This window comes from Oncorhynchus keta, chromosome 33 (assembly GCF_023373465.1).
Source record: "Oncorhynchus keta strain PuntledgeMale-10-30-2019 chromosome 33, Oket_V2, whole genome shotgun sequence".
In the NCBI taxonomy this organism is placed as follows: domain Eukaryota; kingdom Metazoa; phylum Chordata; class Actinopteri; order Salmoniformes; family Salmonidae; genus Oncorhynchus; species Oncorhynchus keta.
Window position 1 is genome coordinate 21,222,795 of NC_068453.1, and position 27,244 is coordinate 21,250,038.

The 27,244-nt window shown below is 46.4% G+C and overlaps 1 protein-coding gene across 1 annotated transcript in view; it reads right to left on the minus strand.

Moving 5' to 3' along the window:
* LOC118366373 (membrane-associated guanylate kinase, WW and PDZ domain-containing protein 2-like) overlaps positions 1–27,244 on the minus strand; it is a 237,559-nt gene that overhangs the window by 78,030 nt on the left and 132,285 nt on the right. Inside the window, 4 exon segments of the mRNA XM_052491622.1 lie at positions 4,397–4,476; positions 6,078–6,300; positions 8,131–8,346; positions 15,099–15,218. Coding sequence (XP_052347582.1) covers positions 4,397–4,476; positions 6,078–6,300; positions 8,131–8,346; positions 15,099–15,218 — 639 coding nt within the window.

Consider the following 27,244-nt stretch of genomic DNA (forward strand, 5'->3'; position numbering starts at 1 on the left):
TGAGTATGTGAGCACAACAGAAAGACAAGCCATCAAATAAGGCCATTAGGAAAGAACATTTCGACCTTTCAACCCTAAAAGCCTTCCCTCTTCCCTGCCAGTCTCATCTGTACACAGAAATAGGTTTTTACAGCCGGACAGAAAAACAAGTGCTGCTATTTCCCCCGGAGACTGTTTTCACTGGGAGGAGACGAGAGAGTGAGCTCTGCGCTAACGGGTGAGACACGATGATAACTTTGTCTGGCGCGTCTCAGGCATGCTCCGTTTTACATGACTAGAATATAATTACCTTTGCCCTGGCCTTGTCTCCCCCCCCCCTCTCCCTCTCTCGCTGAGGCCTCGATCTCTTCACAGAGATGACGTCAAAACAGACAAGACATAAAGAAACACAATGGAAAAAAGCAGCCATTTAAAAGCTTCAACCTTCAACCTCCTCCCAATGCCATCACAGCCCAGATCCCTATCAGTCACACCAGTCCCTCCTAACCAAAGCCTTTCATTGGTTACACTGTATTCTAGATGGGATGTGTGTTGTGCGACAGCTTCTTAGGATAGAACTAACCTGACTTTTAAATGATGAAATGCATTGAAATAGTGACGACCGACAGGCAGGCAGGCAGGATTAGTTTTCTTGTTTTTTTCTCTTCTACGTATCAGGGGGATTCTGTTGGCTTCTCTGAAGGCACAGTGAGCTAGCAGACAGGTTGTATGTAGAACAGGAGAGAGAGAGACAGAGACAACTCTCAAAACAGGGGAGCCTGTTCTGTCTTCTCATCCAGCAAATATGTGGTAAAACAGGAAAACAAGCTGGCTTTGAGGGAGAAGGAAGGAAGACAGAATTAAACAGCAGGCTTTGATTTGAAGACGGTCCTATTCCTCTTTCCCTCAAGTAAAAAAAACTAAAGAGGACAGCAGGAAGATACAGGAGAGAGAGAGAAAGAGAAGGGGGAGAGAGAGAGGTTATGTAAGCAAGCCATTGAGCTCCTCTGATGATGAGATCTCTCTCTATTATCACTGATGTGCCTTTGAACAGGGGAATCAGCTGACAACCACTCTGCTGCTGGCGCACCCCCCCACATACACACCCACCCGCCCACCCCCAAGCAAAACACACACACAGGTAGCAGACATATGCCTGAATAATTGACAGATCTGCATGTATAAGTTGTTTATAGATCAGAATGAATGTATATTGCTGTTTCTTCAGTGTGTGTGTTCCTTCCATCCTCAGGGCTCCATGTCTCCCTGTTTGGTGGGTTTCTCCTCCTTACCTCTCGTCTGTTGTTCAGAGACAGACTTTAGACCCCACCCAGTGATCCTGTTAACGTTCACCAGAGCGTGGGCACACACACACACTACACCCCTGCTCCACATGCCTCCTAATCAATACACAATATACAGCACCAGCTCATCTCTCCTACACATCTCGCAGGGAGGCCTGCTTCGCTGCTACCCAGCTGTCAGCTAGTGAAACATGGGCAGATTCTCACTAACGTTCCCTGATTATAGCTCCTAGCCCCGGCGTGGGCCCTGGGGATCCCCTCTTAGATCCCCTTCTCCAGCTGGTTGAGGCTCTACATGGCACCATAAGCCCCGTCTCTCCCAGGGCCAGCGATCACTGGATGATCTGTCCAACTAGATCAATATTCATCTCCTTCACATACAGTACATCACATCTCGTAGCATGGAACGGGATTGGAGGTACCCAGATTAACATCTCGTAGCATGGAACGTCCTGACTGGAGGAACGGGATTGGAGGTACCCAGATTAACATCTCGTAGCATGGAACGTCCTGACTGGAGGAACGGGATTGGAGGTACCCAGATTAGCATGGAACGTCCTGACTGGAGGAACGGGATTGGAGGTACCCAGATTAACATCTCGTAGCATGGAACGTCCTGACTGGAGGAACGGGATTGGAGGTACCCAGATTCACATCTCGTAGCATGGAACGTCCTGACTGAAGGAACGGGATTGGAGGTACCCAGATTCACATCTCGTAGCATGGAACGTCCTGACTGGAGGAACGGGATTGGAGGTACCCAGATTAACAAGATCAGGGATGGGCAACTTTGATAGGGGTGGGAGCCACAAAAAATGTGAACTCATCATGAGTAGCCCTGCGTACCCACATCCATACTGCCCCCTCACACATATTGTGAGCAGAACATTTTAGTGGCCCCCCTTTTGACAGCGGAGATCATTTGTTTGTTTGTTTTAAAGAAAAGTGCAGTTCCACATATTTTGCCATGAGGCGGAGAGAAGATTTAGCAATTTTATAACAAATTTCATGTAATTCTACTCATTTTGCCATGAGGCAGAAAGGAAAATGAGCTGCTCTCAGGTTTTAATATGATATCTGAGTGAGACTGACTAACAAAGTCAATGGGGGCCCCCCGGCCGGTAATTCAACCATGATAGCCTGCCTCTAAACTAACCTAGCAATCCATTTTTGTTTTGCTGACATTGACTGACAATCAGTGACTGACATAAGAGAAAAAGTTATCCGAGGGCTTCAAAAGGGAGGCTGTCAGTTGCCCATCCCTGAACTAGACCAAGATGGTTTCCTGGGATTCATCTTCCTAAGACATTGTCTTTCTTGTCATCTTCCAAAGTGATCAACTATCTTCCTGTCTCCTCCATCCTCCTGGTTATCTTTTGCATGGCCTGAGGATACTGGAGCCCTACTGTCTGTGTATATACAGTATGTGTGTGTGTGGGGGGTGTGTGGGGTCAGAGTGGTGAATGTGATTGTGAGAAAAACTGTGGCTGTGTGAGTAAGTGTTTATCAGACAGGCATGATTGACTAAGCTGGGCTCAGCTAGAATGATTCACTCCACAAATGAGACCTCATCTCGTACCTGCTGACTGTCTCTGTGTCTGATATGAGCTCCATTCTCCTCAGCCTGACTGTCTCGGTTTCTGATATGAGCTCCATTCTCCTCAGCCTGACTGTCTCGGTTTCTGATATGAGCTCCATTCTCCTCAGCCTGACTGTCTCGGTTTCTGATATGAGCTCCATTCTCCTCAGCCTGACTGTCTCGGTTTCTGATATGAGCTCCATTCTCCTCAGCCTGACTGTCTCGGTTTCTGATATGAGCTCCATTCTCCTCAGCCTGACTGTCTCGGTTTCTGATATGAGCTCCATTCTCCTCAGCCTGACTGTCTCGGTTTCTGATATGAGCTCCATTCTCCTCAGCCTGACTGTCTCGGTTTCTGATATGAGCTCCATTCTCCTCAGCCTGACTGTCTCGGTTTCTGATATGAGCTCCATTCTCCTCAGCCTGACTGTCTCGGTTTCTGATATGAGCTCCATTCCCCTCTACCTTATAACGCTGCCATACCCCTGTCTACTATTCAACAGATAAATCTCACCCAGACGAGGGAGAGAGAGAGAGAGATAGAGAAGAGGTGATAGGAGAAAGATGGAGGGTGAGACTGATGGGGAAGATAGAGCGGGAGATAGGATGAGATAGAGAGAATGAGACAGGGGAACAGAGAGCGATGAGAGTGAGAGAGAAATGAGGTAGAAGAAGAAAAAAAAAGAGAGAGAGAGAGAGAGAGACAAGAGAGAGAGAGAGACGAGAGAGAGAGAGAGAGAGAGACATAAGAGAGAGAGAGAGACACAAGAGATAGAGAGAGAGACGAGAGAGATATAGTGTGTGAAAGGGGCTTCAGGGTTGGAGAGATAGAGGATTCTGCTTCAGAGTCCCGCGCTATCAATGCCGGAGATCACTCAAAAGCACATTGCCAAATGGAGAAAAATGAGAGAGAGATTTTTCATCCAGAAGGATGCAAAAACATCCTATACCTCACCTCATGGTCATAGGCTGTATCTCTTCCGCAATACTATATTACTGCATAGCCTCTTCTTTCCCCATCTGTCTCCTTTCTCTTCCTGTCTTAGTCACACCATCTAAATTATACTCGCTCTCCTTCCCCTCTGTGTGTGTATGTTTGTGTGTGTGTATGTTTGTGTGTGTGTCTATGTGTGTAGTGTCCATAGCTCCCTACTCCCAGTGGGGGATAAAGAGGTCTCTGTTAACCACCCTACCCACTCCCCCAGTCCCTCTACAGGGGCTAAAAGTAGCACCATCTCCACACAGGTCAGGTAACAGAACACGGTTATAAAGACACTGTACACTGTACAAATCTACAAGTGTCAGACAAGGACCCCAAATAAACCACTGTCCTCAGTGACTGATGACCATTCATATATAATGGTATACGGCAACACCCATCCTTTCAGCTCTCGGATCAAAACACTGAAGATATTGCAAACCGCCATCAGACGATGAATAGATGCTAATGATTTGGACCCAAAAAGGAATTCAAAGGTTTTACGGGAGAGAGAGTTGAGTGACTTTGAGAGAGCGAGAGAAGAGAGACACTTACCGTCCTCTTTGCATTCTTCTGGTGGCTTCGCCTTCTTCGCCAGCCGCGGGTCCAGCCACGACGTCGTCTTGGTGTTGTGGCTTGACGAGAGAGAAAAGGAGAGACGGTGACAGGAAGAGAGAGAGAGCCAGTGAGGGAGGAGATTCTCAATTCAGCATCATTTCAGAGAAAAAGAGATGTTCCCCTGTGTGCCCACCCTCTAAACTGTCTGGCGAGAAGAAAAAACCCTTTAGGTTAACAAAATGGCAATCGATACTTTTAATTTGCACACTGTTTCTCATTAGGGAAGGATGGAGGGAGAAAGGGAGAGGTGTGAGTGATAGAGCTGAACAGCTGTGGGCTTGGCAGGATCAACACTGCGGGCTGTAAAACTGGACTGTGATCAGATGAGAGGCGGTGCCAAGGAAACTTCAATGGATCTCTTTATCACATCTGAGGACATAATGCCCTCCCTTGAAGACGATGACAGGACAAGAGGGGGGAGGGAAACGTGGCTACAGGAAAGCGGGATTATCCCCGAATCCACCCTTGGGAGGAGGGGACACTGTGAGCACCAACTGAAAATCTTGGGTGATGAAATGCTCTCTCTCTACTTTTTCCTTTTGATTCTGCCTGTCAATCTCTTCTTTTTTTATCTCTCTCTCTCTCTCTCTCTCTCTCTCTCTCTCTCTCTCTCTCTCTCTCTCTCTCTCTCTCTCTCTCTCTCTCTCTCTCTCTCTCTCTCTCTCTCTCTCTCTCTCTCTCTCTCTCTCTCTCTCTCTCTCTCTCTCTCTCTCTCTCTCTCTCTCTCAACAAATTGATTGAATCTGGAGACAAATCAAAGGGAGTCATCCCGTTGGCAATTGGTACCGCCTTGGCACCGCATCATTTACTTTTCCCAAAACGTAGAGCTACAAATTCGGCGGCTAAACGTGTTAGCACACAAGGTTCCAGATTGATTCATCTAGATGTAGGAACACACAGGGCCTGGGTGGGTGAGACATACGGAGACCTAGTCTAGTCTGCAGTGGCTGGAATTAACAGTCTGCCTCTGTGGAGGAGAGGATACACAAGAAGTATTTGACTGGCTGACTGGCTGGCTGACCGGCTGACCGACTGGCTAACTGACCGGCTGACTGGCTGGCAGACAACTACATTAAAACTAACCCTGCTGGATGTTTTCTCTGCTACTCTATTAAATGACACAATGAAAGGCAGTCCTCTGGGAATCGGATGATGTTTCTGTCACATAAATTCAAACGATTGTTAATTTCCTAAAGGATTCTGTAATAACCTGCCTATTGACTGATGTACACACACAGACAGGCACATACACAGTCAGAAGACATTTAAATATTTTTCAAAAGGAAGAGAAAGACAACTCACCTCTACAATTATATTGTAGCAGTAAAAATCGAACAGACCTGTTGTAAAATACCTCCAATACAGCTAGCCACACAGAACAATAGAATTCATTACAGTGGGAGTGATTGTGTGTGCGCGCGTTTGAAAGCTGCTTAAAATGCTTGGCCAACGTTTACCTTCTATTCTCCCTGGCGAAACATTGCATGGACAAGAACCTCTAAATCTCATTACAACAACAGTCAACTATTTGGCTGCTGTTGGCTGTATGTGTGGTGTGTGTGTGTGTGTGTGTGCATTGGGATAATTTGACGCCGTTCTCTTCAGCGCAGACACTTACTCGATAAAGTACACCTCTCCCTTCTCTGTGTAGGCCATCTCCCAGTTGCCTGGCAGGGGGCCAAGCTCACTCTCATTCTCATCTGGTTTGGGGGGTGACTTGGTTAGCTCGCCCCCCTCCTCCTGGGGGACCTCGTTGTTAGGGGTCTCGGTGGGGGGACAGGTCTGGGGGGGGACGTCCCCCGAGGAGACATCTGTACTCTTGTCTTCATGTTCGCTGGACTCTGAGAAGGAGAAGAGAATTACAGGTGAGTCAGAGCTGACATTACTACTGGATGAACAGGGGAGGGAAGAGGAGGGAAGGTGAGAGGGAGAGGGGAAGAGGGAAGGGGAGGAGGGAAGGGGAGAGGGGAGGAGGGAAGGGGAGAGGGGAGAGGGGAAGAGGGAAGGGGAGAGGGGAAGAGGGAAGGGGAGAGGGGAAGGGGGGGGGTAGCGGGGAGAAGGGGAAGTGTGATTGAGTGCCAAGGAAAAAGAGATGGAACGGGATAAAAAGAAAGAGAGAGGATTTCAAATGGGGAGAGGGTGGCAATTACACAGGGACAGAAATAGAGAGATAGATAGATATATAGAGCGAGCGAGAGAGAGAGTAAGGATACCGAGCAGAGAGAGATGGACGGTGATTGAAAGAGAGAGGGAAATAGACATAGAGAGCAGAGTGAGAGAGGTGGCAGGCAGAGGAGATTGAGAGAGAGTGGAGGAGCTGATGATATGTCCTAGTTTGAGTTGTGGCGCTTGGTTGGGCCGTCCCAGAGGACAGCCACAGCAGGCAGAGGTAGGGAGGGAGAGTTAATCTATGAGCTAACTGATCTCTCTCTCTCTCTCTCTCTCTCTCTCTCTCTCTCTCTCTCTCTCTCTCTCTCTCTCTCTCTCTCTCTCTCTCTCTCTCTCTCTCTCTCTCTCTCTCTCTCTCTCTCTCTCTCTCTCTCTCTCTCTCTCTCTCTCTCTCTCTCTCTCTCTCTCCTCAGTAAAAGAAAACTACAGTGTAGCTCTAGGCTGAATACTCAACGTCGAACCTTTCTCAGCTTTGTTCACATAGCCCAATGAATAGCAGAGCTACTATGAGAAATAACAGTAACATGAGACTACTCCAGTCCTATAGCTCAAGGGCATTTATATGGGTTACCTGACCAGAACATACAGTACAATGCCAGAAATCTTGCTTGTTTGTAGGTGACCAAACACTTATTTTCCACTTTTTCTCATTTTGTCAGTCATAGTTGAAGTGCACCTATGATGAAAATTACAGGCCTCTCTCATCTTTTTAAGTAGGAGAACTTGCACAATTGGTGGCTGACAAAATACTTTTTTGCCCCATTGTATAATGTAAAGCCATTCTCTAAAGGTCTCAAAAGGTTTTACTAAATAACTACCGTAACAGTGTCATTTATTTTTACATGAACAAATGTCAAGTCAAAATGAATGATACTATGTTGTTTCATGGCTTACATAGGGTTTCTCTGTTCTTATAGTAAGTTAGACAGCCAGCATCTTTGCTCCAAGTTGAGAGTAATGACTGTGATGTGGCTTGCAGTAAATCTGCTTAGTGGAACCCCACGCTTGATTTGATCACACCTCCAGGCGATGTTTCTCTGTGTCGGTGCGGGGGGTGGAATCTAGCCTCTGGCCATGTGACGTAGTCTAACTGTACTGTGGTCTGACCAAGTGACTGGGAGATTGGATACAGTGTAAGGCTGTTGTCTCTGAACACTATCAGTCCTGTTACATGGGATGCTTGGGGGATGTACTCATGCTATTTACAGGCACTAGAACTCTCCAGTTTTTCATTTAGACTATCTATGATGATGATGCTGATGATCTGAGCTCCCTGGGAAGAGCTCCCTGTAGGCAGTAGGGACTTGTATCCATCCTTTATTATGTTATTGTATGGGCCTGACTGAGAGCTGGTTGCTATGATGTAACCTAGACGATAGACTGTTGCTATGTTGTCTGATCAGATCCCAGGGATCGGTGCTATCTCATTTCAGCAGTGAACTTGTTGTCATGACGAGGATCTATAGTTGCACATCAACACTATGTCTGCGTTGGAACCTAACCTGGGGTGATGCCATTGCCGTTGCCATTGACAATGGGTCTCTCCTCCTCCTCATCCTCGGGTGGCTCGATGCCGGCCTTTTCCATGTTGCTGACCGACTTGTTCCGTTTCCTCTTCCCCTTGGAGCTGGGTCGTGCGCCCGGCAGGAGCTGATCTGTTACATTTAGCAGCAGAGGACTGGGCTCGCACGGGGGCTTGGGGGTACCGTAATAGTTCTCTAGAGAAGGAAGGAAGGAATACTTCTCATTAATGATAATTTTATATACTTAGTCAGTCATACACACATCATGTTATACTTAGGTGCTGGTGGGTGAGGTTAAAGAATCAAAATGGCCAATGTGACAGACTGATGGTTGAACTGAGGTCTCTCCATGAGACTGTGTTAGCCCCATGAGACTGCGTTAACCCCCCATGAGACTGTGTTAGCCCCCATTAAGTAGCCCCCATGAGACTGTGTTAGCCCCCCATGAGACTGTGTTAGCCCCCCATGAGACTGTGTTAGCCCCCCATGAGACTGTGTTAGCCCCACGAGACTGTTAGCCCCCATGAGAATGTGTTAGCGCCCCAATGAGAATGTGTAAGTCCCCCATGAGACTGTATTAGCCCTCCATAAGACTGTGTAAGTCCCCCATGAGACTGTGTTAGCCCCCACGAGACTGTGTTAGCCCTCACGAGACTGTGTTAGCCTCACGAGACTGTGTTAGCCTCACGAGATTGTGTTAGGCCCCATGAGATTGTGTTAACCCTTGAGACTGTGTTAACCCTTGAGACTGTGTTAGCCCCCATGAGACTGTGTTAGCCCCCATGAGACTGTGTTAGCCCCCATGAGACTGTGTTAGCCCCCATGAGACTGTGTTAGCCCCCATGAGACTGTGTTAGCCCCCATGAGACTGTGTTAGCCCCCCGTGAGACTGTGTTAGTCCCCCGTGAGACTGTGGTAGCCCCATGAGAATGTGTTAGCCCCCATGAGAATGTGTTAGCCCCATGAGACTGTGTTAGTCCCCCATGAGACTGTGTTAGCCCCCCATGAGACTGTGTTAGCCCCCCATGAGACTGTGTTAGCCCCCCATTAGACTGTTTTAGCCCCCCATGAGATTGTGTTAGCCCCCCATGAGACTGTGTTAGCCCCCCATGAGACTGTGTTAGCCCCCCATTAGACTGTTTTAGCCCCCCATGAGATTGTGTTAGCCCCCCATGAGACTGTGTTAGCCCCCCATTAGACTGTTTTAGCCCCCATGAGATTGTGTTAGCCCCCCATGAGACTGTGTTGCCTGCTGATCTAAATCTTAGGCTATTCCTCCTTCAGTCCATCCACTAATAGCTACAAGGCTCAGATAGAAAAATATCTGAGGAAGTTTCACCTCACTATTAAACGTGATATATGAGCAATTTAGAGCATTTTTGCTATCTTTTCATAATAGTTATCTGTACCAGAGGACCGAGACACACATTCAGCAGTTGAACCTCAAATCACATGGGTGAGCAGTGAGCACTGCCACTGTACAAACCTGCTTAATATGCAACACGCCTGAATTTTGGACACATTTCGTGTGCCTTTGATGATGTGTTCATAAAAATATTTGCTTGGATGTTTTTCTCCTCTTGTTACAAGTTAATATTCAATCGCTAAAGTAGGGATCACAGTAGACAACACAGACACAAACGGAACATTAAATTAAACTGTCTATTTAAAGGGAAATATATTGTATATTGAAATATTGAAAGGGAGAGAGCAAGTGAGAATGTCACGCGGGAAGTTGATGTCATTATTACATAACCCAATGGGACCAGGACCAGGAAATGGAAGGTCAGTTGACGTCCTGGGAGTTAAAGTTCACATAGTTCTTAAAAGTTCATACGTAAGTCTCAAGGCACGTCAAGTGAAGGTACTCAAACACAGTCACACACTCCACAACACATATACCTACAAACACACCCACCCACATGACTTCATATTGGTAACTAAAGCCTGACACTGTCTGGCCCACACCCCAGGCATCTTCACTAACATCACTGTTCGCTCTTTTGTGTCTGCTGGCAAATCATTGTTATCCACCGCACATCAATCAAACACTAAACCATGCACAGATTCCTAGTGATTGAGTGAGTGTGTGTGTGTTGTAAATAAATAAAGAAGAAGCCTGTCTCTCCCTCTGTGCTCTGGGCTCTGTGCTCTGTGTGGTCGTCCCGTCTGTCTCCCCAGGGCGGAGTCGCCAGCTCCCAGCATGCAGAGCGTTTCTGGGTTTGTTCTGAACATGCTCCCCTGGGCTCCTCCTCGCTGATGCTTTCACACATCACCCAGTCTGGTCCTCCAGCCCCTGAGTCCGCTAGCAGAAGACTGTCTGCTAAGATCTCCTCCACGCACATAGGCATGCACACACGCAAACATCCCTTGCTACAGCTTTAGCCCAGAGATACCTGGCAAAGTCCAGAGACAGCGGATGTCCTTGTTAAGCTGATGTGAGATCTGATTAAGTGTTTGGTCTCCACTCTCTGTAAACACTGTGTGAAATGGACTGGGGGGAGATATGATGTATCCACAGCAATGGAACCAAGTTTCCTTGAGAGCAGGCTTCAAGGCACTGCCTCTCCCCTTGAGATTAGGTTCTGAAGCTAGAGAGGGTTTCTTTGAGAGTGATAGGGGCGCCAGGGTAGCCTAGTGGTTAGAGCGTTGGACTAGTAACCGGAAGGTTGCAAGCTCAAATCCCCGAGCTGAGAAGGTGCAACTCTGTCGTTCTGCCCCTGAACAGGCATTTAACCCACTGTTCCTAGGCCGTCATTGAAAATAAGAATTTGTTCTTAACTGACTTACATTTTTACATTTTACATTTAAGTCATTTAGCAGACGCTCTTATCCAGAGCGACTTACAAATTGGTGCATTCACCTTATGACATCCAGTGGAACAGTCACTTTACAATAGTGCATCTAAATCTTAAAAGGGGGGTGAGAAGGATTACTTATCCTATCCTAGGTATTCCTTAAAGAGGTGGGGTTTCAGGTGTCTCCGGAAGGTGGTGATTGACTCCGCTGTCCTGGCGTCGTGAGGGAGTTTGTTCCACCATTGGGGGGCCAGAGCAGCGAACAGTTTTGACTGGGCTGAGCAGGAACTGTACTTCCTCAGTGGTAGGGAGGCGAGCAGGCCAGAGGTGGATGAACGCAGTGCCCTTGTTTGGGTGTAGGGCCTGATCAGAGCCTGGAGGTACTGAGGTGCCGTTCCCCTCACAGCTCCGTAGGCAAGCACCATGGTCTTGTAGCGGATGCGAGCTTCAACTGGAAGCCAGCGGAGGAGCGGGGTGACGTGAGAGAACTTGGGAAGGTTGAACACCAGACGGGCTGCGGCGTTCTGGATGAGTTGTAGGGGTTTAATGGCACAGGCAGGGAGCCCAGCCAACAGCGAGTTGCAGTAATCCAGACGGGAGATGACAAGTGCCTGGATTAGGACCTGCGCCGCTTCCTGTGTGAGGCAGGGTCGTACTCTGCGGATGTTGTAGAGCATGAACCTACAGGAACGGGCCACCGCCTTGATGTTAGTTGAGAACGACAGGGTGTTGTCCAGGATCACGCCAAGGTTCTTAGCGCTCTGGGAGGAGGACACAATGGAGTTGTCAACCGTGATGGCGAGATCATGGAACGGGCAGTCCTTCCCCGGGAGGAAGAGCAGCTCCGTCTTGCCGAGGTTCAGCTTGAGGTGGTGATCCGTCATCCACACTGATATGTCTGCCAGACATGCAGAGATGCGATTCGCCACCTGGTCATCAGAAGGGGGAAAGGAGAAGATTAATTGTGTGTCGTCTGCATAGCAATGAAAGGAGAGACCATGTGAGGTTATGACAGAGCCAAGTGACTTGGTGTATAGCGAGAATAGGAGAGGGCCTAGAACAGAGCCCTGGGGGACACCAGTGGTGAGAGCGCGTGGTGAGGAGACAGATTCTCGCCACGCCACCTGGTAGGAGCGACCTGTCAGGTAGGACGCAATCCAAGCGTGGACCGCGCCGGAGATGCCCAACTCGGAGAGGGTGGAGAGGAGGATCTCATGGTTCACAGTATCGAAGGCAGCCGATAGGTCTAGAAGGATGAGAGCAGAGGAGAGAGAGTTAGCTTTAGCAGTGCGGAGCGCCTCCGTGATACAGAGAAGAGCAGTCTCAGTTGAATGACTAGTCTTGAAACCTGACTGATTTGGTTCAAGAAGGTCATTCTGAGAGAGATAGCGGGAGAGCTGGCCAAGGACGGCACGTTCAAGAGTTTTGGAGAGAAAAGAAAGAAGGGATACTGGTCTGTAGTTGTTGACATCGGAGGGATCGAGTGTAGGTTTTTTCAGAAGGGGTGCAACTCTCGCTCTCTTGAAGACGGAAGGGACGTAGCCAGCGGTCAGGGATGAGTTGATGAGCGAGGTGAGGTAAGGGAGAAGGTCTCCGGAAATGGTCTGGAGAAGAGAGGAGGGGATAGGGTCAAGCGGGCAGGTTGTTGGGCGGCCGGCCGTCACAAGACGCGAGATTTCATCTGGAGAGAGAGGGGAGAAAGAGGTCAGAGCACAGGGTAGGGCAGTGTGAGCAGAACCAGCGGTGTCGTTTGACTTAGCAAACGAGGATCGGATGTCGTCGACCTTCTTTTCAAAATGGTTGACAAAGTCATCTGCAGAGAGGGAGGAGGGGGGGGGATTCAGGAGGGAGGAGAAGGTGGCAAAGAGCTTCCTAGGGTTAGAGGCAGAAGCTTGAAATTTAGAGTGGTAGAAAGTGGCTTTAGCAGCAGAGACAGAAGAGGAAAATGTAGAGAGGAGGGAGCGAAAGGATGCCAGGTCCGCAGGGAGGCGAGTTTTCCTCCATTTCCGCTCGGCTGCCCGGAGCACTGTTCTGTGAGCTCGCAATGAGTCGTCGAGCCACGGAGCGGGAGGGGAGGACCGAGCCGGCCTGGAGGATAGGGGGCATAGAGAGTCAAAGGATGCAGAAAGGGAGGAGAGGAGGGTTGAGGAGGCAGAATCAGGAGATAGGTTGGAGAAGGTTTGAGCAGAGGGAAGAGATGATAGGATGGAAGAGGAGAGAGTAGCGGGGGAGAGAGAGCGAAGGTTGGGACGGCGCGATACCATCCGAGTAGGGGCAGTGTGGGAAGTGTTGGATGAGAGCGAGAGGGAAAGGGATACAAGGTAGTGGTTGGAGACTTGGAGGGGAGTTGCAATGAGGTTAGTGGAAGAACAGCATCTAGTAAAGATGAGGTCGAGCGTATTGCCTGCCTTGTGAGTAGGGGGGGAAGGTGAGAGGGTGAGGTCAAAAGAGGAGAGGAGTGGAAAGAAGGAGGCAGAGAGGAATGAGTCAAAGGTAGACGTGGGGAGGTTAAAGTCGCCCAGAACTGTGAGAGGTGAGCCGTCCTCAGGAAAGGAGCTTATCAAGGCATCAAGCTCATTGATGAACTCTCCGAGGGAACGTGGAGGGCGATAAATGATAAGGATGTTAAGCTTGAAAGGCTTTACCAGGCTTGAAACTTGCCTGGTAAAATAAATAAATAAAATATTATCCTGCACTTCTCAGTGGTGTTTTAGTACTTCTGGAGGAGAAACCGTATACCCAAAGATATTTTGAAATCCAATGAGATTGTGAATTTTTATTCGCATTTCTGAGTACACAGTGAGTGACTCAAATGAAAAAACATTGCTGTAAAAAATCTAATTGAATGGAAAGGCTTAAAACCACAGACCCCAGACTATTTTACCCTACTGCTGCCTAAAATCTAAAAGCAATTTCAGTCCGACTTTCCTGGGAAATCAAATCTAAAATGCACAAAAACAGCATGCCGCATTCTTCAAACCTTCAAACATTCCTAGACAAACTGAAGACAACCTCCAGTAGTATGCTACAACGCTAAATGAGTTGCCTACCTTACTATTAGCTAAACGAAAGCCAAGAGACACACTGACCCAACCCCTGACTTTCCCAAGCCAGGCTTTTGTAATGATGAAAATCCAACACTGTCGGAGGAAACACCATGCACCTGGCAACCTTGGTTAGCACGCACCACGCCCGGCCTGCAACAGGAGTTGCTGGTGCGCAATGAGACAAGGATTTCCCTACCAGCCAAACCCTCCTGACGACGCTGGGCCAATTGTGCGTCGCCCCACGGACCTCCCGGTCGCGGCCGGTTACGACAGAGCCTGGGCGCGAACCCCAGTCCTGGTGGCACAGCTGGCGCTGCAGTACAGTGCCCTTAACCACTGCACCACCCGGGAGGCCTTTTCCTTAATTTTGGGTCAGTCACAGAGGTCAGGTATTCTGCCACCGTGTACTTTCTGTTTAGGGCCAAATAGCATTCTAGTTGGATATGTTTTTTTGTTAGTTCTTTCCAATGTGTCAAGTAATTATCTCTCTCTCTCTCCTTCTCTAATTGAACATTACATATTAAAAAGGTAAATGTTAGTGGTACAGCAGTGCTGACACCGAGAAGAGAAGAAGGGTTCTCTCTACGGAAGATGACATCCTCGGAGAAGTGATACACGGCCTCAATCGGAGAGAGAATCTAACATCGCTCCTGGCAACCAACCGTTAAATTGACCATCTGCAATTTATTTTTCTGCCATGACAGACGCGAGGCTGAGCGGGAGGGCTCGGCGAGGGAGCTGACATGGAGTTAATGCATTATCTGTCTGTGTGGTGGAGTCCCCTGTATCTGACAGAGTGGAGAGCCAGTAGTTTAGTACACCCAGCACAGAGCCACACAGACCAGGGCAGATGGAGAGAAATTGGAGTGAGTAATGTTTATTATAGAGCCATTAAGGCTCAGAGGAGAGCCAGCATGGAGGAGAGTGTAGTGGTGTTGTGGTGTGTGTGTGTGAGAGTGTGTTTTCATTCTTCTCTGTCAGAGAGTGGAAGGATGGTCGATAAACAAGCAGCTACATAATACAATTATTCCAACAATCAAAATCAGGAAAGACCCCCCAAAAATATGATACACCTCCAAAAAAGTGAAAAGCTTTCTCTTACCTTCATAAGTTCCGCTCTCTAGTAAGGCTCCACTTTTCTCCAATTCCATAAACTGATCAACAGTCACAAAGTTGTAGTCCACCCCCGGGACCTCTCCCTCCTTGGGCTGCCTGGTTGTGCCTATCAGAGAGGAGAGGGGAGGAGCACAGTTACACAGTTACAATCAGGGAACTTACTAAGAAACTGTGCATACACCTGCATACAGGAGAGAAGAACAGCATTATGAACTGTGTGTACCGTAGAAATAGAATGAAATATATTTTTTATTTTTTTCTCCCCAATTGTTTAGTAGCTACTATCTTGTCTCATCGCTACAACTCCCGTATGGGCTCGGGAGAGATGAAGGTTGTCATGCATCCTCCAATACACAACCCAACCAAGCCACACTGCTTCTTAACACAGCTCCATCCAACCCGGAAGCCAGCCGCACCAATGTGCACCTGGCAACCTTGGTGCACTGCCACAGGAGTTGCCGGTGCGCAATGAGACAAGGATTTCCCTACCAGCCAAACCCTCCTGACAACGCTGGGCCAATTGTGCGTCGCCCCACGGACCTCCCGGTCGCGGCCGGTTACGACAGAGCCTGGGTGCGAACCCAGAGTCTCTGGTGGCACAGCTGGCGTTGCAGTAAAGCGCCCTTAACCACTGCGCCACCCGGGAGGCCAAGAAGTGTACATCATGATAGTTCTTTAAAGGGAAACGTCTGGATTTTGGTTAACAGGTCAGACGATCGCGTGGATACCATTTTTATGTCAATGTGTCAATTAAGAAGGAAGTTAGCGGTAGTTTTGCGAGTCAATGCTAGTTAGCTAATGAAACTACCTCTAACTTCCTTCATAATGGACACAGAATCATACAAATGGTATCCAGGACTTCATCTGACTCTGTGGAAGGAGATAAAGGGCGTCATTGTCATCCCTTTAACAAAAAGATCCTACTTTGAACACCTCAACATCTCATAAAGAATCAGAACAGAACGGCTGATTAAGGACAAGCTGACCCTGAATCAGTTATATTCATGTATTGTGAGCAGGTCTCTCGGTTGCACATTTGAATTCCACTGAATACTTAAGTGCTGTCCTTCGGGATGATGAGCAATGAGCACTTCACTAGGTAACGTTACAGGAAGGTTTCAGCTGAGTGATGCAACTCCAACAGAGAGGAGATAAATAAGGTCAATCTGCATGCAGGTCTACCTCTCAAAGACGGTAGACACAGAGCCTCTACACAACCTCACAGGGCTGCTGTCTACATGTTATCGCGAGTGAGACGAGAACGCTAGCCTGCTGGTTTGGCTGGCAGGGAGGACCTTGTCCCACCGTGCACTAGCGACTCCTGTGGCAGGCCGGGCGCAGTGCATGCTGACATGGTCGCCAGGTGCACATTCGCCAGGTACACAGTGCACATTGGTGCGGCTGGCTTCCGGGTTAAGTGGGCATTGTGTCAAGAAGCAGTGATGCTTGGTTGGGTTGTGTTTCAGAGGACGCACGGCTCTTGACCTTCGCCTCTCCAGAGTCTGTATGGGAGTTGAGCAAGGGCACTTAATTTCTCCTGTAAGTCACTCTGGATAAGAGGGTCTGATAAATGACCCCAACATGTAAATGTAAATCACAGGTTTTACAAACTCTCTCTCCCAATCATAGTGTCTGTTTGAGACAGCTGTAATTTCCAGTCAGTGTTGTGTTGTGGGGGATATGATACTAAAGGTGTATCAAGGTATAAATGAGTTCCTAAACGCTCTTGCTAGTGCCGTGTGCTAATTAGCCTGTTTGAGCACCAGAGGATAGGCTAATTGATGCTGGCTGTGATAGCTCCAAGGTACTCCATCCCTGAGGTGGTAAACAGCTTATTCCCAAATCCGTGCTAACACTGCTGTAAAAGCCTGGCCTATGACAGCCTTTGGTGCTGAAGAGCCTGGCCTATGGCAGCCGTTGATACTGTGGAGTCGGGCATATGGCAGCCTTTGGTGCTGGAAGAGCCTGGCCTATGGCAGCCTTTGATACTGTGGAGTCGGGCATATGGCAGCCTTTGGTGCTGGAAGAGCCTGGCATATGGCAGCCTTTGGGTCTGTTCAATACATGTGGCATGATCAGACTGGCCCCAAAAGGCAGATTGAATTCCCGCTTCACTCAATATCAGATCCATTAACACATTCCTCGAAAATGCCTAGATTCCGATAGGCTAGAACTGCACCACGAGGCTCGCGAGGGTAAGTGAGTGTGTGTCTGCTGAGTCAGACAGTTCGTATGTCTGCGACACCATGTCACAAGATGATGCAGCCATGTGTGCCAACTTAGTCTGGTACCACAAGCTCTTATCGCCTGTCACATGTCATTATGATGTAACAGCGGTGACGGGAGGTGCTGGATTGGTGCAAACTGAATGACTCCACGCCATTCTGTCACGACAGTCACAAGAGCTGTGAGATACACTTTTCTTCAGTAAGTCGGTTTTGGACTCCGCCACCCCATCTCTCAACGCTGCTGACAGGGAGTCCAAGCGTGAAATAACGTAAAGAAAAGAAAATGACTCCACCAAGGCCCTTAAAGCCCTTGCCAACGTTGTCTTAAAGCTCAATGTTGATGAATCTGTCCTTCAATGGGAAAAGCAAACCGCTGGAGATTTCAACAGATACCATGCAATGGAAAACCTAAATCCTCTCAGAGTTCAGCATCAAACCATGGTGCTCCACATCAAAACACACCAGGCAGAGAAAGTTCTAGGTGAGGGTTGAGAGAGGAGTGGACGGGGGCTGTTCTAGGGGCGTGAGGATGGCACATCTGAGCCATGTTGATATGTGGTGAGGAGAGGAGATGCTAGTGAACACACATACAGTGTGTGTGTGTGTATCTATGTGTGAGATACACTATGGCACTTCCAGTGCTACCCTGCATGAGGCCTGCGTAACGACAACAGATTACACCTCCCGACAGCGCTCCAGAACGGCCGACACACAGCACAACACTTCAAAAGGAACCTTTGATGTCACGGAACTACTGTATAATTAGCAGCGTCTTCCAGTGGGGACTTTTCTGTGGCGACACTTTCTAAGAGGAGCAAACTATAAGGCATGAAAGTGGTTTTCTGTACTTTCAGAGTTCTGGGTCATCTGTTAGATTTGACATTAGTGTAACATCCAAGCTGGTTTAAGAGAGACATTTGTAGTAACGATTCCCTATAAAAAGCCACTGGCACAGCAGAGAGATGTCCATAACACGTCCACAGAAATTGATTTCCAACCGTAACTCTTTTCGTTCCGATTTTATCGATCCAATACAAATATTAGCATATAAAAGGTGCAGAGGTCAAATCCATGAGCATGCTCTGTGATACAGTAAGAATTGTATGCCCTCTCCGCCAACCCTTCCTGGTCACCTGTGCTACATGTGACCAGTGAACCATGACCCCAACATATAGTGCCCTCTAGTGGACAAATAACTTCAAATAACCATTGGCAGACAGCATATACAATGCCATATAAACAGGCCAAAATGGCTCCTACACACCGGCCCCTATGGTTTGCAATGTAGAAATCACCACTTAGCATGATGAGTATACACTTGCATACGCGGTAACACATCCTCGATAGACAAAAGGTTATTCTTCTTCCCTAGTGACTGATCTAAGAAGCCTATATTTATCTGTAATTTACAAAAGCCCCATTGGTATACATTTACAATAAATTAGGGCCACATACCTAATAAATCAAGCTGACATACTGTAGGTGCATTGCCCCGAGTGGGTATTTTCAAGGCTGTTCACAAGGGAATTTGGGCACCTGGGGCATTTCTAGAGTGCTGATAATTTACACTAAAGCTGTGTATTGTACAGGAAATGATTTTTCATGTTCAACAAACATCCTACTTATTAATCTCCTGTTTGATGGGAGGTAAAGCAAAGAGAGAGAGAGATGGAGAGAGAGTGAGTGAGTGAACACAGACGGTTCATCAGAGGTGAAGCCAGGATTTTCACTGGAGCAATCTGCAAACAAAGCCGAGAATAACACAAACCGATTACCAGAGATAACTGTGGCGAATACCCAGCTATTTGTCCCGCGGTACAATGCTGTAATGACTCAGAAGCGGCTGTCGTCTTTCCACATACAAAATGTTCCATGGAACTCCCGGGGAGCGGAGAGGGGACGAGAGAATAAGGAGAGAGAAAACAATAATGAACATCTCTTCCTCTCCGCTGAGAGAGGGAGAGAGAGAGAGAGAGAGAGAGAGAGAGAGAGAGAAGAGAGAGAGAGAGAGAGAGAGAGAGAGAGAGAGAGAGAGAGAGAGAGGGAGAGAGAGAGGGAAAACAATAATGATGTCTGAACATCTCTTCCTCTCCGCTGAGAGAGAGAGAGAGAGAGAGAGAGAGAGAGAGAGAGAGAGAGAGAGAGAGAGAGAGAGAGAGAGAGAGAGAGAGAGAGAGAGGAAACAATAATGATGTCTGAACATCTCTTCCTCTCTGCTGAGAGAGAGAAAGAGAGAGAGAGAGAGAGAGAGAGAGAGAGAGAGGAGAGAGAGAGAGAGAGAGAGTGAAAGAGTGAAGGGTCTGTGAGGAGAAGGCGTGGAGATGAAGCATGTCCCACGGAGTAGACTATAGTTGCAGCGTGGGCAGTAGAGCTGCCGGCCAGCCAGGCCTCTACTACTCTCCCATCACTACAGTTATATCCATCCATAGGTTTTCATAGCCAGGGGCCAATAGATCAGCTCTTAACACATCCAGCTTAGTACCATTGTCCAGTAATGGATCCCGGGTCAGGGGCCATCTAGCCTGCCTCGTTTGAAATCCAAACCCATTCAACAATGCACTTCAGTGGAATAAATGTACCCAGCCAGAAGGGCAGCCATCTGCACATTGCACTTCTTATGTCATGCATTAGCATGACCCTTAAGTATATCTACACTGTTTAACATCGCTGATTGGCAGAGGCATCGGTAACTGGATCACAACTATGTGAATCCATGTGTGTGTCCCAAATGGTACCCTATTCCCTATATATTGCACTACTTTTGACCCAGGCCCACTGGGCCCATAGGGCTCCGGTCAAAAGAAATGCGCTACATCGCAGCCCAAGACTGTTAAATGAGTGTGTCAGAACATCTGCAAGTGGAAATATTGGCTCCAACTTCAAACACTGCTGGGATGGCGGTGCAACAGAGGTCAGGTTCAGTGAGTGCATATCCCCAGGCTTTGGAGAGAAATAGTAAGATATACTACGTCCAGACTTCAATCTCTCTCCCACGATACTATATCAACCCTCAAGCAGCTATGATCAAGCCTGAAAATCCACAGATACTATGGCAAGAGGCAGAAAAGCACAGGGAGAAATATCCCCTTCTCTAAGTGTGTAGAGTGTTTGTAGAGCTTAGAGAGACACTGCCTATATAGACCACAAGTCACCTCACAGGTCTCCAGCCATCCATCAATCAGAGGAGAGTGAGAAAGACACCACAGGACCAGAAGACCCTTTCAAAGCCTCGTTATAGCACATCCCTGACCCCTCTCAGTCGGACCTCTCCCCCTCTCCCTCCCTCCCTCTCTCCATCTTGGAGAGCAGCTATTATAGTCAGCGTGGTTTTAGAACTAGCCAACGTGATGTGACAGACTGCAGAAGAAGACTTGAGGCTGTACCTCTGTCCACCCTGCTTACCTTCCCCCGCTCCTTACACATATGCTAGCCTTCAGACTGCATTAAAAGACCACATGATGCCAGCAGCAGCGGCTGTTGCTTTCACAGCTAGTCGAAGGCCTAGCTTACTGAGATACAGACACACAGAGACAGGCTTGACCTCTTGACCTCTGAATCTCATATACTTGTTGTACTCTGTCCCTGACAAACAACATGCAGCGAGTTTCAAAACAGCCTTGAGTTTCACTTAGCAAGCCACTTCTGGGAGAAACTGTTCCATGTCAAATTGAAATCTCCAGCTCCACTGCCTCCAGTAGTCAGACCCAGTGTGTGTGTCAACGGGCTGCAGTGCATTGAAGGGGCTGGGATAGGGGCACTGTGTGGGCAGGAGCTGGTGATGGGATCAGCTTCCGCTTGGCTGGGTAAAGCCCCACTAGGCCCAGTGTGTTGTGACAGTGTGTCAGTCAGGCCTGTGCTGTGGTCCCTCTGGGGCCCTCTGGCCGGAGGTGCTCAGTAGACCCCTCTATTCACTTCCCTAATCCCCCTGTTATGACAGCGAGATGGCGTCAACATGCCCCATTGTCCAGATCCTAATCTAACCCTTTAGCCAATTAGGAAATGGCCGGCCTTCCTAATGCCTGGGAATTAGTGGGATGGATTACGGTGCTATTCAGTGCTGTCCGGCCGCCACAGGAGACCCGAGTCGGGTAACGTGGGGTGGAAAGGGCTGAGCGAGGGCACTGACGGAAAGCTGCTTTCGCCCGCACTTTCTGTTCATTGGTGGCGGTGGCAACGCATGGTCACTTAGCCGTGGATGTGCTTACTCACTGTTGTCATAGACGGCTGCCTTAATCAACCCTGATTAGATGTCTGATACACTTTAATAAACCTTCATTGAACTAAGAGAGAGAGAGACAAAGAGAAAGAGACAAAGAGAGAGACAAAGAGAGAGAGAGACAAAGAGAGAGAGAGCGAGAGAGACAAAGAGAGAGAGTGAGAGACAACGAGAGAGACAAAGAGAGAGAAAAAGAGAGAGACAAAGAGAGAGACACAAAGAGAGAGAGAGAGAGACAAAGAGAGAGAGACAAAGAGAGAGAGATGAAGAGAGATAGAGAAAGAGAGAGACAGAGAGAGAGAGAGAGTGAAAAAGAGAGAGCGAGAGACAGAGATCAAATCAAATCATTGGACAGATACACATGGTTAGCAGATGAAATTGCGAGTGAAATGCTTATCCTTCTAGTGCATTAGTATCTAACATGTAATATTTAATAATTCCACAACAAAACCTAATACACACAATCTAGTAAAGGAATGGGATGAGAAAATATAAGTATAACATATATGGATGAGCAGTGACAGAGTGGCTAAGATGCAATAAATAGTAAAGAATAGATAGTGAAGTATACAGTATATACATATGAGATGAGTTATGGGAGATATGTAAACATTATTAAAGTGACCAATGATATCAAGTCTGTAGGTAGGCAGCCACCTCTCTGTGCTCGTGGTGTCTGTTAAACAATGGCCTTGAGATAAAAAAATATTTTTCAATCTCTCTGTCCCAGCTTTGATGCACCTGTACTGATCTCGCCTTCTGGATGGTAGTGGGTGAACAGGCCGTGGCTCGGGTGGTTATATTGTTCTTGATGATCTTTTTGGCCTTCCTGTGACATCGGGTGTTGTAGGTGTCCATGAACACTATTACTACCTAGCATTGTACAACCACACATGAACACTATTACTACCTATCATGATACCATCACACAGGAACACTATTACTACCTAGCATTGTACCATCACACAGGAACACTATTACTACCTAGCATTGTACAACCACACATGAACACTATTACTACCTAGCATTGTACCATCACACAGAAACACTATTACTACCTAGCATTGTACCATCACACAGGAACACTATTACTACCTAGCATTATACCATCACACAGAAACACTATTACTACCGAGCATTGTACCATCACACAGGAACACTATTACTACCTAGCATTGTACCATCACACAGGAACACTATTACTACCTAGCATTGTACCATCACACAGGAACACTATTACTACCTAGCATTATACCATCACACAGAAACACTATTACTACCTAGCATTGTACCATCACACAGAAACACTATTACTACCTAGCATTGTACCATCACACAGAAACACTATTACTACCTAGCATTGTACCATCACACAGAAACACTATTACTACCTAGCATTGTACCATCACACAGAAACACTATTACTACCTAGCATTGTACCATCACACAGAAACACTATTACTACCTAGCATTGTACCATCACACAGGAACACTATTACTACCTAGCATTATACCATCACACAGAAACACTATTACTACCTAGCATTGTACCATCACACAGAAACACTATTACTACCTAGCATTGTACCATCACACAGGAACACTATTACTACCTAGCATTATACCATCACACAGAAACACTATTACTACCGAGCATTGTACCATCACACAGGAACACTATTACTACCTAGCATTGTACCATCACACAGGAACACTATTACTACCTAGCATTGTACCATCACACAGAAATACTATTACTACCTAGCATTGCACCATCACACAGGAACACTATTACTACCTAGCATTGTACCATCACACAGGAACACTATTAAAACCTAGCATTGTACCATCACACAGAAACACTATTACTACCTATCATTATACCATCACACAGGAACACTATTACTACCTAGCATTGTACCATCACACAGGAACACTATTACTACCTAGCATTGTACCATCACACAGAAACACTATTACTACCTAGCATTGTACCATCACACAGGAACACTATTACTACCTAGCATTGTACCATCACACAGAAATACTATTACTACCTAGCATTGTACCATCACACAGGAACACTATTACTACCTAGCATTGTACCATCACACAGGAACACTATTACTACCTAGCATTGTACCATCACACAGGAACACTATTGCTACCTAGCATTATACCATCACACAGGAACACTATTATTACCTAGCATTGTACCATCACACAGGAACACTATTAAAACCTAGCATTGTACCATCACACAGAACACTATTACTACCTATTATGATACCATCACACAGGAACACTATTACTACCTAGCATTGTACCATCACACAGGAACAATATTACTACCTAGCATTGCACCATCACACAGGAACACTATTACTACCTAGCATTGTACCATCACACAGGAACACTATTACTACCTAGCATTGTACCATCACACAAGAACACTATTAAAACCTAGCATTGTACCATCACACAGAACACTATTACTACCTATCATGATACCATCACACAGGAACACTATTACTACCTAGCAATGTACCATCACACAGGAACAATATTACTACCTAGCATTGCACCATCACACAGGAACACTATTACTACCTAGCATTGTACCATCACACAGGAACACTATTACTACCTAGCATTGTACCATCACACAGGAACACTATTGCTACCTATCATGATACCATCACACAGGAACACTATTACTACCTAGCATTGTACCATCACACAGGAACACTATTACTACCTAGCATTGTACCATCACACAGGAACACTATTGCTACCTATCATGATACCATCACACAGGAACACTATTACTACCTAGCATTGTACCATCACACAGGAACACTATTACTACCTATCATGATACCATCACACAGGAACACTATTACTACCTAGCATTGTACCATCACACAGAACACTATTACTACCTAGCATTATACCATCACACAGAAATACTATTACTACCTAGCATTGTACCATCACAGAGAACACTATTACTACCTAGCATTATACCATCACACAGAAACACTATTACTACCTAGCATTGTACCATCACACAGGAACACTATTACTACCTAGCATTGTACCATCACACAGGAACACTATTACTACCTAGCATTGTACCATCACACAGAAACACTATTACTACCTATCATTATACCATCACACAGGAACACTATTACTACCTAGCATTGTACCATCACACAGGAACACTATTACTACCTAGCATTGTACCATCACACAGGAACACTATTGCTACCTAGCATTATACCATCAGACAGGAACACTATTACTACCTAGCATTATACCATCACACAGGAACACTATTACCGAGCATTGTACCATCACACAGGAACACTATTGCTACCTAGCATTATACCATCACACAGGAACACTATTACCGAGCATTGTACCATCACACAGGAACACTATTACCTAGCATTGTACCATCACACAGGAACACTATTACCTAGCATTGTACCATCACACAGGAACACTATTACCTAGCATTGTACCATCACACAGGAACACTATTACCTAGCATTGTACCATCACACAGGAACACTATTACCTAGCATTGTACCATCACACAGGAACACTATTACCTAGCATTGTACCATCACTGATGACTGGGGGCCATGGAAGGGATATTTACAGTGTAAGATAAATGACAGTATGTACATTACATTATGTTCCCTTTAGGAGTAGCTGCAAGACATCCATTGATACATTTGTTGCGTGTTATCTGACCATTGAGATATTCTTTTAGTGGAAGGCTGTTACAGTACAATCCCCATGTCCATCTCCAACCTGCGACTCAGTCCATAACCAACCATGCTATTGTAATGGTCTGTAATAGAGGTCGACCGATTATGATTTTTCAACACCGATACCGATGAATCTGACGATTTTTAAAATGTATTTGTAGTAACGACAATTACAACAATACTGAATGAACACTTATTTTAACTTAATATAATACATCAATAAAATCAATTTAGCCTCAAATAAATAATGAAACATGTTCAATTTGGTTTAAATAATGCAAAAACGAAGTGTTGGAGAAGAAAGTAAAAGTGCAATATGTGCCATGTAAGAAAGCTAACGTTTTAGTTCCATGCTCAGAACATGGGAAACTAATGAAAGCCGGTGGTTCCTTTTAACATGAGTGGTTCCTTTTAACAGGTAAGACGTTTTAGGTTGCAGTTATTATAGGAATTATAGGACTATTTCTCTTTTTTCCATTTGTATTTCATATACCTTTGACTTTTGGATGTTCTTATAGGCACTTTAGTATTGCCAGTGTAACAGTATAGCTTCCGTCCCTCTCCTCGCTCCTACCTGGGCTCGAACCAGGAACACAACGACAACAGCCACCCTCGAAGCAGCGTTACCCATCGCTCCACAAAAGCCGCGGCCCATGCAGAGCAAGGAGAACAACTACTCAAAGTCTCAGAGCGAGTGACGTTTGAAACGCTATTAGCGTTTAGCATCCCACTAACTAGCTAGCCATTTCACATCGGTTACACCAGCCTAATCTCGGGAGTTGATAGGCTTGAGGTCATAAACAGCTGCTGGCAAACGCACGAAAGTGCTATTTGAATGAATGCTTACGAGCCTGCTGCTGCCTACCAGCGCTCAGTCAGACTGCTCTATCACATCATAGACTTAGTTGTAACATAATAACACACAGAAATACGAGCCTTAGGTCATTAATATGGCTGAATCTGGAAACTATCATCTCAAAAACAAGACGTTTATTCTTTCAGTGAAATAAGGAAACCGTTCCGTATTTTATCTAACGGGTGGCATCCATTAGTCTAAATATTCCTGTTACATTGCACAACCTTCAATGTTATGTCATAGTTACGTAAAATTCTGGAAAATTAGGAGGCCCAAACTGTTGCATATACACTGACTCTGAGTGCAATGAACCCAAGAGAAGTGACACAATTTCACCTGGTTAATAATGCCTGCTAACCTGGATTTATTTTAGCTAAATAGGCAGGTAAAAAATATATACTTCTTTGTATTGATTTTAAGAAAGTTATTGATGTTGATGTTTATGGTCAGGTACACATTGGAGCAACGATACGCACCACATCGATTATATGCAACGCTGGACATGCTAGCTAGATAAACTAGTAATATCATCAACCATGTGTAGTTTAACGAGTGATTATGATTGATTGATTGTTTTTTATAAGATAAGTTTAATGGTAGTTAGCAACTTACCTTGGCTTACTGCATTCGCATAACAGGCAGGCTCCTCGTGGAGTGCAATGTAATCAGGTGGTTAGAGCGTTGGACTAGTTAACTGTAAGGTTGCAAGATTGAATCCCCCGAGCTGACAAGGTAAAAATCTGTCGTTCTGCCCCAGAACGAGGCAGTTAACCCACTGTTCCTAGGCCGTCATTGAAAATATGAATGTGTTCTTAACTGACAAGTTAAATAAAGATTAAATAAAGGTGTACAAATATATATAAAAAATATTGGCCAAATCGTTGTCCAAAAATACAGATTTCCGATTGTTATGAAAACTTGAAATCGGCCCAAATTAATCGGCCATTCCGATTAATCGGTCGACCTCTAGTCTGTAATGGTCTGCATAGCAGCACCCTGTTGGAATGTCTGAAGCCATTACATTCTATTAAATGAGTGAGAGTGGAAGCT